The sequence below is a fragment of the Mytilus edulis genome, chromosome 6 (assembly GCF_963676685.1).
Source record: "Mytilus edulis chromosome 6, xbMytEdul2.2, whole genome shotgun sequence".
Classification (NCBI taxonomy): domain Eukaryota; kingdom Metazoa; phylum Mollusca; class Bivalvia; order Mytilida; family Mytilidae; genus Mytilus; species Mytilus edulis.
Genome location: NC_092349.1, coordinates 87,369,486 through 87,383,732, shown reverse-complemented (window position 1 = coordinate 87,383,732; position 14,247 = coordinate 87,369,486). Strand labels below are relative to the sequence as shown.

At 32.7% G+C, this 14,247-nt stretch overlaps 1 protein-coding gene across 1 annotated transcript; it reads left to right on the top strand.

Moving 5' to 3' along the window:
- The first annotated feature begins 2,369 nt into the window (after positions 1-2,369).
- Positions 2,370-13,365, top strand: LOC139526859 (3 beta-hydroxysteroid dehydrogenase/Delta 5-->4-isomerase type 2-like). Its single transcript, XM_071321997.1, has 4 exons — positions 2,370-2,515; positions 10,284-10,448; positions 11,595-11,810; positions 12,518-13,365. The coding sequence occupies exons 1-4, from the start codon at positions 2,380-2,382 to the stop codon at positions 13,069-13,071; spliced, it is 1,071 nt and encodes a 356-aa protein (XP_071178098.1). The 5' UTR covers positions 2,370-2,379; the 3' UTR covers positions 13,072-13,365.
- The last annotated feature ends 882 nt before the right edge of the window (positions 13,366-14,247 follow it).

Here is a 14,247-nt window from a genome sequence, read left to right as displayed (position 1 = left end):
TATATCAAATTAATTGTAAATAGTGACAATATTTGAAATATTTTTGTTTACATATATATATGTGAGATAATATTTTACGCGTATTTATCTTTAACGCAAACACCTGTGCATTTTCATTTTTTTTTTTAGAAATTGACAAATTGATAGAATATATAGTTTGCTTAAAAGTAACATTTTCAATGATTTAAAATAGGATAAACTCGGGTTAGAAACAAAATGGATGAATTATATTTGTACAAATGTCCTACTTGTTTTGCATAATCTCAAAAAGAACTCGATTGATTTGAATGACGATGATATTTTTATATTTTTCTACGAAATGTGCAGTTCAGATTCAATGACCGAAAAAAAAAGTAAAATGACAAAGAGCATTACTGACTAGGGGCAAACACATAAAGTCGTTGTAGATTAAACTTTTTTTTCCGAATCTCAAAAAATAAGCAGAAGATACCAAGGGACAAAATAAAAAATCTTAAGTCGAAGAGAAACCTCAAATACTACGGAAAAAATGAAAAACGAGGAAAACAACACTACGTGGAAAACTTCAGACTTTGCAACACGAACTTTACAACAAAAACACCCTCAACTCTCCTTTCAAACTCAATCTACAGGTAGGAACGGGAACCCAAACAAAAATCAGCACCAGAAAAGTAACTCCATAATAATGGTGTATATGTTCCAGACCGTATGAGTATTTGGACCGTACGCGTACGGTCTGACAAATATTAAGAAATTGGTCAAGTTTATTAGATACAAATGTATATGGCAGATTAACATAACTTATATCTGAAATTAATATAAAAAGTTCAATAGTAATTGAAATAAAAACTTTTCATATTATAACTATTTAAAAAAATCACGCTTATTTAATCTGTTAATCTCCTATATTTAGCATGTCAGTAATTCATTAATAGCAACCTAGTATGCTCATTGAAATTGAAATTATCGGAAGTAAACATAGAGTGGGAGAACAATAGTTTAAGAATATTTAGTACCTTTACAAAAAATTGCATATGCAAAGGAACATGCATGAACAAAACACGTTAATGTAAAAAAAAATATGACGTTTTTTTTACGGTCCGGACCGTACGCGTACGGTCCAAATACTCGTATGGTCTGGAACATATATATAGAGATAACAAATGCACAAGCATTAAAAAAAACTATAGTGTACCAAAAACAAAAACATAACAAAATGTTTGCAATAACTGAAACTCAAAATAATTGATTTACCCCGATCGCTGTACATTCATTGTAAATTTTGATAATTCAATCGTTTTTCAGAACAAAGAATGATCCTTGTAAATGTACGTTGATATTTTTGTTTCGACTGCCGACTAAAATTAATATCAAAATTATATAACTTTGAAGTGTTATTACTATCAATTTGCGTCCGCCCAGACACATTATATCACAACTAATTTATCTCTCATATATTTTCATGTGTGAACAAATAATCAATGCCAAAAGTTTTGACATTCCGAATTAACTGTCAAATACTGCAGGCTTTAGATGAAAAAGACGATATTTATTGATACACTTTAGAATAATGAAAATGAACCTCGTAGTTTTCATTACTCGCTTTACTTTTCCCTGACAAATGAGACTCTGTCATTATTCGGGTCCCCTTAGTTGCCTCCCTGGACAACTTAGGGTTTATGTAACAGGTGATTACCAAAGGGTATTACAAAATATGCTTAAAATTGAGGAAAAACGCGCACTTAAAAAAAGTGAAAATGAACCGTGTAAAAAAATTCACAAAACTAATGTTATTAATAATCATAGAAACTGTTATATAATAACTTTCCATTTTCAATTTTATTTTAATGATTATAGAAAATAGTTAAATCGTCATTTTGGATAGATTTCAACCGGGACTTTAAACATTTATTATTTAAATAGTGTCAATACGTGATAAGTGTGATAACACAAGGTCATGTGGTTCATAACTAGTTCACTAGTTTACACGAGTACTTAGCTACTTAAATATCATACATAGCAAAGGTAAGAATGTGAAATATTTTTTAACTTCCTGATTATATATTGTTGGACCGCGTTTCTTTTATATAACATGTATTATGTATAACTTGCATGTTGGTTGTATAGATTATTTATCATCGTGAAATTATAAAAACAATTATAGTAGAATTTGAAAAATACGTAAATGAGACGAGTACGTAACACTGTCTATTTTTTCTATTTAAAATGTCAGCTAAAACATTTTTTTAATACAAAGATGGCCATTAAAGTTCGAAAACAGTTATTTCAACTTTATGTAATTATGATTCGAACTAGTATATATAAAATGTAAGTTCACGTTTTAAAAAAAAATGTGTTAAAATTTCCCAATCTTCATGTGAAACAGAAGACAAGAGAAAGATGTCTAGCGGTGTTGTATTGGTGACTGGTGGAAGCGGATGTTTAGGACAACATATTATCAAACATTTACAACTTCTGGGAACTGATGTCAAAGAAATTCGTATTTTAGATGTTGTGAAATACGAACAAAAATTAGGTATGGCTTTATTATAATGTCACATAATTCATTTGACGTATGTCACGTGAACAATGAAAGATACTTGTGATTTATTTTAACATTGTTCTCTTTTGATAAAGTTAAAGAAAGTCGTCATATCACGAAAACGTAATTTTTTAAAAATGTTTTCACAATTTCTTAACAGGTGAATACATACAGGTATACCCGATTATATGAAGCATGAGGAATGTCTTGGTCTCCCTTTTAATATTTGGTTTGTTCAACTTGAAATATAAAATAACATACGATTTACACTGAAAAAAATACCTAGTAATCTCTACTAGGTAAACTAGTAAACTTACTGTCCATGAGATTACTAGGCCAGAAGTATATTTACTAGCCTACTTAGTAACTATACTAGGCCATCAAAGTAAATTTACTAGGCTACTTAGTAATTACACTAGGAGTCCCTAGTAATTTTTCTAGACTGCTTGGTGACTTTACTAGTCTGAATAAGTAATTTTACTACCTTTTAGTAACATAACTAGGTCCTCCTAGTGGCAAATCCATGGTAAGACTAGTGATTCTACTAGCTTCAAGTAACTCTACAAACATTTCCTAGTAGGAATACCTCCTTCAGCTAGTAACTTTACTAGCTATAAGTACTTGTACCAGGTCACCCTCGTGTGGTACATGTACTTTTTCGTACCTAGATGTAGCAATGTTACTGGATTAAGGATTCTTTTTTATTTTGATTTGTATGCATAGTTTCATAGCAGTGCAATTTCTTATAACTATTTCTCTATTGTACTGGTACAAAGTTAAAAATGATAAATCCAATTTTTTTAATAAGAGGGACTGCCATAAAAGGGGGCTCACTCAAGTCATAGTTAAATTTTTAACGGTATAATCAATTAAATTTTTCCCATGAAAGGGGCCCATAATCCATCACTCAGTAAATTCAACAGGAAGCTTCTAGGTAGTTATATGTGTTTGTGATCTTTCAATTCAGAAAACACAATGACAATAGCAATAATTGTTTAAGATAAATATACAACAATGACATGAAAAGACTAGCAAAACCATCAGCAATAGGTCACAATATTCTCAATATGAATTGACTTACAATGTATACTTTGGTTGCCAATGAATGCAGATAAAAATTTGTTGCATCTGTAGTGATAATTAACCTTCAATGTCAATAAAGACAAAACTATTTCTTTTCACTCCTTGTTCTTGTTGTTTTCTCTTTCACACATTCTCACTTAAATTTCGCCATGTTAGGCCTGAAAGCTTTACAGTTACCTAACTAAATTTGTCAGTGTGTCAGGTTCAGCAAAATAATTTTAAAGATAAATTATACCTATTTTATTTACATAAGATGCATAACATCAGAACTGTAAAATACATTTTAGTAGACAAGACAAAGTAGTTAATTTCAAGTATAGAAAAAGGTGTCCAACCAACAACAAACAAATAGGTAACATGTTCTCAATTTACTTCAAAGTAACCAATTAAATTCATGTTTCAAAACTGTACCCTAATAATATTAACAATATTTCATACATGTATTTAGAATATTCAGTTTACAATTCTAAAGTTATTTCGATGAAAAAAATTTTAAACGTCAGTTTAATAAAATAACCCATCTAGTTATTGCACGGCCCCTGTTTAAATCAATCAGCTCTCCTTGCAAAACCAAAATGAATAAACACTCCCTCAAATATTTATTTAAAAAAAAAGAACAAAGTAAGACTTATCAGTTATTTTATGTCTTACTGCTTCAAATTTTACATTTTAAAACACTTAGAAGTAAAAATAAAGTTGTCAGGAAGTAAGTATACAGATTGTACCTAACAGTTTATAACTTTATAAAGCATGATCACTTATCATTTGTTAAAGCACTGTAAATTTTAGTTTGAGCAAACAGATCCAACTCAATGTCACCCCTCTAGAGCACCAGGATCTAAATACATGTCACCCATCTCATATTGCACTAGGATCTAAATCATTTTCACCGTTTGCTCCTACATGTACATTGATATTTTATATTATGAAACTTTGTTTAAACTTATTTTGACCTTAATAAACTTGAACAGGCCTAGGTCAAAACTGATTTTATAGTCTTAATCTATTGAATTCTAATATTGGCTTGTATCAATTTTTAGATGTCAGAATGAATAAGTTGACACAAAAGTTGGTTAACATTTTCACGGAACTGTCATGTATACAGATAACACTTTCTCTGAGTTTCTCAAAATTGTTTATACTATACATGTATGTCATAGATCACAACAAAAACAAATAATCATACTTGTACTGAAACATCAATAGATATAAATATAAATGTTCATTATATAAAACTTTTCATGCTATATGTATCTGCATTGTTACATCGAAGGTCCCAATTCTGACTTGAACTTGACGGGAGAGCGGACTCCTATTGACGGCCTTGGTGAGCTGTTTTGAAGCTCTCAACTGACTTGGCGCACACTACGTCTTCTTTCAATGAATCACAGTTTTGACAAAGAATGTGTTTTTAAATTGCTCCTTTTCACAGTTTGTTGTTTCAATAGCCTTAACCAAATTTATAAATTATCATTTTCAAAGTCTGCAAAGCGTGTCGGCTTGATGTTCCTTTTTAGTAAAGATTGCTTGTTACCAATAATTTGTCAGGTTTGGATAGCTGGGACCATACCCTCAACCACTTTTTACGGTAATACTAGTCTTTGGCTTGTTCTTGTGAATTGCAGGTTTATCAAGTTCCAGTAAGTGTAGCATGTTGGTGGTCAATCCTTCTTATCCAAATTTATCATCCCCTGTGATTTTTTTCAGAACCTGAAATTATACAAAAATCCATAATAAAACTACATGTAGTGTTGTCAATATTAATTAATATAGATTAACTAGAACTCTACTTTCAATTTCTAGTAATACATTGTATTTAAAAAACTACATTTCACTTTGTTTCTTTTGTGTGATAGGTGAGTCGTCATGTCAGACATATATAGATACACACTGAACATTTACATGTATGTCCTTTTTTATAGCTTTTTAATGCAATTGCATACAAGTATTTGAAGTTAGACATTAACGAGTGTAATGTGTATGCATTAATATTAAATCTACAATCGTACTGCTATACAGAGAGTTAAAATACTGGCAAAAACAATAATTATCCCAGAGCCATGTTTAAAGTCATAAGAAACGAGTGACCGGTGAAAAATAATGTTCTTCCAATTCTTGAACTAATGCATACAAACATCCTAAACTTCGTCTTCTGTGCTCGAATTTATCATTTTTTTCGTGTAAATTTCGTATAATTGTCAATTTTTTTTCTCAATCGGTCAGTGTTGTTGTGAAAATATGGCAGGTAATTAAAGTTCGTGTTTTGAAGCCGAAGTTTAACGATTGTCACCTGTTTGTCAACAATTGACGAAAAATAAACAAAAAAGCATGGAAATTGAGCACGTGTTTAACATGTAAATTCAGACAATAGTTTATTTTAAGGACATCCATGCGTATTGTGGTCACCGGATTTTTACGAGATGGGTCACACTGAGGTCACCTTGCATACGGAAAATATGTCGGGGGAATAGCTTGCTGGAAGGAAGCTATTCAAATAAAGTAAACTTCTTCTAAATATGAATAAATTAAAGAATTTTCTTCAGAAAAAAGTATATGTACATAAGTTTTATAATGAAAACTATCCATTGAGTTATAAAAATCATATGCATTAATTTTTTTTGATTTGAGGTTTCTTATGACTTTAAAATATACTTTTATAAATATTTTCATATTTAATTTAAAAAAAAAACAGTTAAGGCATCACCCTTTCTAATCCAGTGTTGGTAAATAATCCCAAAAAACCATTAGTAAATTAGGAAAAATTGTATTAGCCTTTATGAATTTTTACACTTTTTACTTTCATCCTGAAGCTAAGAGACGGCTAGCTTTTTAGAAAAGCTATTACTTGTTTGAATGCATTTGTGCACTCAGAGTCAAGATGCAAGTGTACACCTACATGGTGCATGTGTGTCATCAAGTACATTCTGTGGTGCTTTCAAATGTTTCTCAATTTCATATTTGATGTGAAAATATTGAAGAAATACCATGTATTGACTGTGTTAGTTTTGGCAGGTTCATATTTTTTCACTACATGGGCGCAGCCATATTAATTTCATAACGAGGCGCACTTTTAATTACATAATCATAAAACGTTTCGGATTTAAGTTACGGTTTTCTGTGGTGAAATAGAAGGATACCCTATTAATTACTTTAGTTTTCGTATTAAAAAAGAAGAAAAGATGTTAATATTAGAATAACGAAATCTGCATCTTGTAAATCTTAACTTAAATAGATAAAGTTTGTTCCACGTGTCACAAGGTTATCTTGACCATCTTCTGTACATTTTATTTTACGTGAAAGGCGAGATGATGTGGTTCTTTTTTTGTGTAAACAAGTAAAGACGATAAAATAAAACACAAATTATTTAAAATACTTACAGCTTTTCAATGAATCAGGCCAAACATTACTCAGGTTCTTTATTCGTTTGATTGCGGCCATCACTTCATGTACAACAGAACTTGGCCACGCGAATATGATACTCGTCCGGCGGGAAATCCTGTTATCAGTTGCACAGCTGGTTCCTGGTAATACGATGCATCCACGATAGTAAACATACTAGTCTAATTAGTTGTTTGATAATCTACTAGGGACTTTTAATGAAGTACTAGCCAAACTAGTAATATTTACTAGGTATTTTTTTCAGTGTATACACCTTAAAATATCCTGTGTTTCCTTCGATTTTCAACAGAATTTTATGCTTAAAAGCCGGATATGTAGAGTATACGTCATTGAGTACATCTGACATAGGTGGCAAATACATTCTACAGGGTAGGTAAGGGTAAAGGAGATGTAGGGTATACGTCATTGAGTTCATGGCATAGGTGGCAAATATATTATACAGGGTAGGTATGGGTAAAGGAGATGTAGGGTATACATCATTGAGTTCATCTGACCGTGATAGGTGACAAATACATTATACAGGGTAGGTATGGGTAAAGGAGATGTAGGGTATACGTCATTGAGTTCATCTGACATAGGTGGCAAATATATTATACAGGGTAGGTATGGGTAAAGTAGATGTAGGGTATACGTCATTGAGTTCATCTGACATAGGTGACAAATACATTATACAGGGTAGGTATGGGTAAAGGAGATGTAGGGTATACGTCATTGAGTTCATGGCATAGGTGGCAAATATATTATACAGGGTAGGTATGGGTAAAGGAGATGTAGGGTATACGTCATTGAGTTCATGGCATAGGTGGCAAATATATTATACAGGGTAGGTAAGGGTAAAGGAGATGTAGGGTATACTTCATTTAGTTCATCTGACATAGGTGACAAATACATTATACAGGGTAGGTATGGGTAAAGGAGATGTAGGGTATACGTCATTGAGTTCATGGCATAGGTGGCAAATATATTATACAGAGTAGGTATGGGTAAAGGAGATGTAGGGTATACGTCATTGAGTTCATGTCATAGGTGGCAAATATATTATACAGGGTAGGTATGGGTAAAGGAGATGTAGGGTATACGTCATTGAGTTCATGGCATAGGTGGCAAATATATTATACAGGGTAGGTATGGTTAAAGGAGATGTAGGGTATACGTCATTGAGTTCATGGCATAGGTGGCAAATATATTATACAGGGTAGGTATGGGTAAAGGAGATGTAGGGTATACGTCATTGAGTTCATGGCATAGGTGGCAAATATATTATACAGGGTAGGTAAGGGTAAAGGAGATGTAGGGTATACTTCATTTAGTTCATCTGACATAGGTGACAAATACATTATACAGGGTAGGTATGGGTAAAGGAGATGTAGGGTATACGTCATTGAGTTCATGGCATAGGTGGCAAATATATTATACAGGGTAGGTATGGGTAAAGGAGATGTAGGGTATACATCATTGAGTTCATCTGACATAGGTGACAAATACATTATACAGGGTAGGTATGGGTAAAGGAGATGTAGGGTATACGTCATTGAGTTCATGGCATAGGTGGCAAATATATTATACAGGGTAGATATGGGTAAAGGAAATGTAGGGTATACGTCATTGAGTTCATCTGACATAGGTGACAAATACATTATACAGGGTAGGTATGGGTAAAGGAGATGTAGGGTATACGGTATACGTCATTGAGTTCATCTGACATAGGTGACAAATACATTATACAGGGTAGGTATGGGTAAAGGAGATGTAGGGTATACGTCATTGAGTTCATGGCATAGGTGGCAAATATATTATACAGGGTAGGTATGGTTAAAGGAGATGTAGGGTATACGTCATTGAGTTCATAGCATAGGTGGCAAATATATTATACAGGGTAGGTATGGGTAAAGGAGATGTAGGGTATACGTCATTGAGTTCATCTGACATAGGTGGCAAATATATTATACAGGGTAGGTATGGGTAAAGGAGATGTAGGGTATACGTCATTGAGTTCATCTGACATAGGTGGCAAATACATTATACAGGGTAGGTATGGGTAAAGGAGATGTAGGGTATACGTCATTGAGTTCATGGCATAGGTGGCAAATATATTATACAGGGTAGGTATGGGTAAAGAAGATGTAGGGTATACGTCATTGAGTTCATCTGACATAGGTGGCAAATACATTATACAGGGTAGGTATGGGTAAAGGAGATGTAGGGTATACGTCATTGAGTTCATGACATAGGTGGCAAATACATTATACAGGGTAGGTGTGGGTAAAGGAGATGTAGGGTATACGTCATTAGTTGAGTTCATGACATAGGTGGCAAATACATTATACAGGGTAGGTATGGGTAAAGGAGACAGCAACCCATACAGGATAGGCAGGTTCTGCGAAGTATTTATCAAAGGTAATTTGGTACCTGGAAAGATTTTTCACTGAAGATTAGGTATGTTGGATTGGAACATAATTTTTGCCTTACAACAAGCAATCTACGGACCACTCAACGAGTTGTTATACATGTTTTTAACATGCAGAGAGTGTGGTATCAACCTACATGAAACTTCGAAGTAAACGTCTCCATTACGAACGAACGTGTCTGCGTATTTATACATCCCGCACAGCCAAATTGACGTCACACTTTAGCAAGGCCGGACGGGAAATGTTTAGCCTAAAGGGCGAACCCGTGTTGAAATCAGTATCAATTCTAGCCTCCATTATTTTTTTCTGAAATAACCATTAATGTCGTTCTATATATAATGCTCGCAGTTACAATGAGAAAGCTGAAAGTACTTTACTTACTGATACGATATCATCTCATCATCAATTGTAATATACTAGTAAGTAGCTGTGCATTTAATGTCATATAACAATGTCACAAACTGACTGTTGTCATTCGGAGAAACAAACTACAGATTTTGAATACAGAAAAACAAACAGAACATTTTACGTTTACTCTTCCGGAGAATCTTCTAAAAGATTTTTTTTATGTTGTGTTTTGTGTACTATTGTTTGTCTGATGGTCTTTTTATTTCTAAGCCATCGCGTTGTTAATTTATTTTTGACATGCGTTTGAATGTCCCTTTAGTATCTTTTGCCTCTCTTTTAGTATCGCTTTAAACTCTAAATTGGCTAATTGATGCTCACCCAAAATAGACTAAATAATCTTTATGTATTACCGTCCAATTCGTTTTGCTTGATGAAGGTAATAAATCTAGTGAAGATGAACAAACATGTATCAAGCATAAATGTTAACCCAATGTTAAACCATTTCTTTTACATGTCTGTTTCAGATTTTGAAATAAGCAAACCAATGAAAACGTTTGTTGGAAGTATAACTGACCAATCAGTGGTCAATAAAGCATGTGATGGCGTGGATGTTGTTCTTCATATTGCATCACTGATAGACTGGAGGTTATTTCCTAATCATAAGACTTTACATGAGGTTAATGTCACAGGTAAAAGCAAATAGACAAAAATGTGTAAAAATATAAATAAAAACAATATTTTTTATAGAAATCAAATAAGAAATCTAAATATTTCAATTTACAATAATTATATCAGTTCTTGTCTGCACAATTCATAATTTCAGTCTAAAAATGTTGGCAAAAGAAGAAAAAAAATGGACTTCTAATTTGGTATAAAATAAGATGTGGTATGATTACCAATGAGACAAATTTTCCTATCAAAGACCAAATGACATAGATGTAGAAGTTAACAACTATGGGTTACGTACGTCCTTCAACAGTGAGCAAAACCCATACCGCATAATCAGCTATAAAAGGCCCCGAAATGACAAATGTAAAACATTTCAAACGAGAACATGTACACACTTGGTACATTTCATCAAAATTGGCTGCTGGAAAAAAGTGGCTGCTAACTTGATTGGCTGCTAAAAGTGGCTGCCAGCTAGAGTCTAGTTACATTTCTCGATAAGTATTGGACTCTAGTAAAATATTCTATTGAGAGGCTATAGTAATAGTGGATCCGCCACTGTTGTATATATTTATATAGATATTGTGATTATTTTCCTTATACACATCATTATGAATTAGAGCAGACTAACATTTGCTGTTAATCCACAATGCCGTGTGTTTAGCGGAGAAGCAGCAAATACCAATTTTAAAGTCTTTGGTTTAACACGGCTGTGGTTCGAACCCATTACCTTCCTCACTTGAAGAGAACACGCTACCATTAGACCACCGAGGCGTTTACGTACCTAGAAGACACTGATGAGTCTTTTTTAATTTGTAGACGAAATGCGCGTCTGTCGCAAATACAAAATTTCAATACTGGTATCTATGATGAGTTTATTTATCAACACAAGGGAGAAACCGCGAGGGGAGAGACAGAATACTCCTTATGGCTGAACATTTGTTTTATTAGTACATTATTATATTTTTAAACTGCAGGATGTATATTTTAGTGGGCTCCTCCGGTCCCTATTTCTTTGCTCAAACCCTAAATTTGCGCCACTGGGCAGTCAATATATTGTAATATACAGTAACAAAGGTTTGAGCTATATGAGAAAATGCAGTAAAACAATATAGAAATATCATTTAAACACACTAAATTTAATTGTAATTTACACATTTCATTTGAAGGAACGGAAACTATTCTAAAGGCATGTAAGGATAAAAATGTACCATACCTAATCTACTGCAGCTCTCTTAGCATATTCTACGGTCCACAGGAAATAAAGGCGGGAACTGAAACTTCAGTGCAAGCACAGACGAATTTATACTTTGGAGCATATGCTAAGACAAAGTTAAAAGCTCAGAAAATGGTGCTAGGAGCAAATGGAAGTAAACTTAAAAATGGTAATGCATACATGTTCATGTGTTTGTAGCTTTTAGTTGACAAATTACTCATTTAAAACAAATTAATACCTTAAATATAGTTATACAGAATAAAATTATAATTTTGATTACCAATTTGAAACATTGGTACTTAATTTTGAAGTGAACGATATTTTTGTCTTCAAGTAACGAATTTATATTATAACCAATATAAAAACAGTTTCCTTCCTAATGGTGTTGTACATAATCAAACTTCAACCTTCAGCAAGCGTACTACATTTATGACAAAATAACATGGAGGCTAAATAAATACATTAGATACATCTTGGAACATCGAAAGATCCGAGTTAATTTGAATACATCAAGTTGGTGGAACCTCAGTCTTATAATAGAAAAAAGAATTAATTAACGCTACAGTGTATTGTTAGTATGGTTGCATGCGCACTGCTTAAAAACAGTAGAAATTATGATGTTATAAAATCATTTTCAATTTATATTTCTTAACATATTCAATGATGTGTTTTGGTGTTAAGAAGCTGTTTCAGTCAAAACAAAGCAAATTATGAAGTTTAATTTTACATTATTGTATAATTACTTGAAACTAACACAGACTACTTAACGTCTGTAAAAGTTGTGTTCGTATCTTACTTCTGTAACAGCATCATTGTTAGAGCATATATTCAAATTGATTATTAGTAAGTAAATCATGATTTTGTTTATTTATATAGGAAAGTCTCTTAAAACATTAGCCATTCTCCCACTACCACTATATGGTGAACTGGACTACCACAACATTACACCAAGTATTCAACCTTTCAAAGATAAAACGTACACTCTTATTGGACCAATGACAGCACGTGTACATTACAGTTATGCTGGTAACTGTGCTTACATGTTTATTAAAGCAATGGAAGCTATTCAACAGAACCCAGAATTAGGGGGCGAATACTTCTTTGCAGCAGACGATACGCCGCCAAACATATTTCCGGAAACCATCAGACCATTCTTTGAACAGTTTAATGTCAAAACGTCATCATGGCATGTACCATACTGGTTAATAATGTCATTTGTGTTTATTGTGTATTGTGTATTTTATGTCATACGATTCTTTACACCCGTGGATTTATTAAATTTAGGCTTCACAACTGGAAGTATATCGTTTCTGAACACCACGTGTTACGTCACATACGATAAAGCCAACACGTTACTAGGATACAAACCATTATACGACTACAAAACTTCCGTTGATATGTCCAAAAGGTTTTACGCAAAAGTTGTATGATGAATATCATTTCAGTAGAAGCGGATGTTTCAGTGAGATTTTTTTTTCTTCATGTATGACTTTTTTGTATGGCCTTTTTGTCATGCAGCAATGTTTCATAATTATTTATCATGCAACCATGATTTTATATATCGAACATTGCTTGCTGATTATATACTACATTAGTAACTTAGTCGAAAACAAATCTGTATGTACTTCACGCTTCTATCATTAATAAATTTGATGAATAGCCTTGTACCTAAAATTCATTAAGAACGATGTTTAGAACACCACTCCTGGCTTAGTTATATTTCAATGACTCTGTTCTGTTAATCATAACTTATATGCTGTCAAAATTAAACGTAAATGTTTTGCGTTGAATACATTTTATATTTAACACCAAATAACTCTTTGTAAAACAGGTGCATTACTATATTGATGTTCTTGGGTATGTTATTGCGCTAATGCTCGGATGTGTACTTGTAGCTCAAGTAGTATTTCTGTTAGGATATTACAGCAGATTCCAACGAGTATGAAGCTACAGGTAGATTATTTGGTTAGCTTCCTTGTTAGCTCAACCATTAAATGATTATTACCTCAAAATTGGGAGGAGCATAGCACCAATTCATCATCCAATGAAAACACTCATATCAATGGCCTGTTTATGATAAGTATGTTTCATACAAACAGGTTTACCTAAACAACTTTGCAAATTAAATTTCATTTCTTATAGTTTTTGATTGAATTAAAAAATTCTATGTATTACTATAAATTAGAAGCGGAGTTACGGTTTATGTTTTGTTCAAGGATGATGTACCCTTGTGTTGATTCAATGCTAAACAAATGGAAATTTTATAGAAAATTCACAGCATTTCCTTTGCACTTTCATAGTTGACAATTTAGTACTTGATATATGGAGGATGTTTTGCAAGCAGTACTAGCAATGATTTCATTAAAACAAGTTTATAAATTTAGATATTGGTTTAAACAAATATATATGGACTAATTCAAGTACACCTTCTAGGGTGCGCTCGAATTTCGTGACTTCGGACGATTTTTTTTTCATTTACATTAACGGTTGTCTAGGACTTTTTGTAAACAATAAACGCTAGCACATCATAGAAAATCAAGTGTCTGAGTAATCTATGCTTAAAATTTTATAACAAAAATATCTGTGGATTTTCTACAAAAATCTTG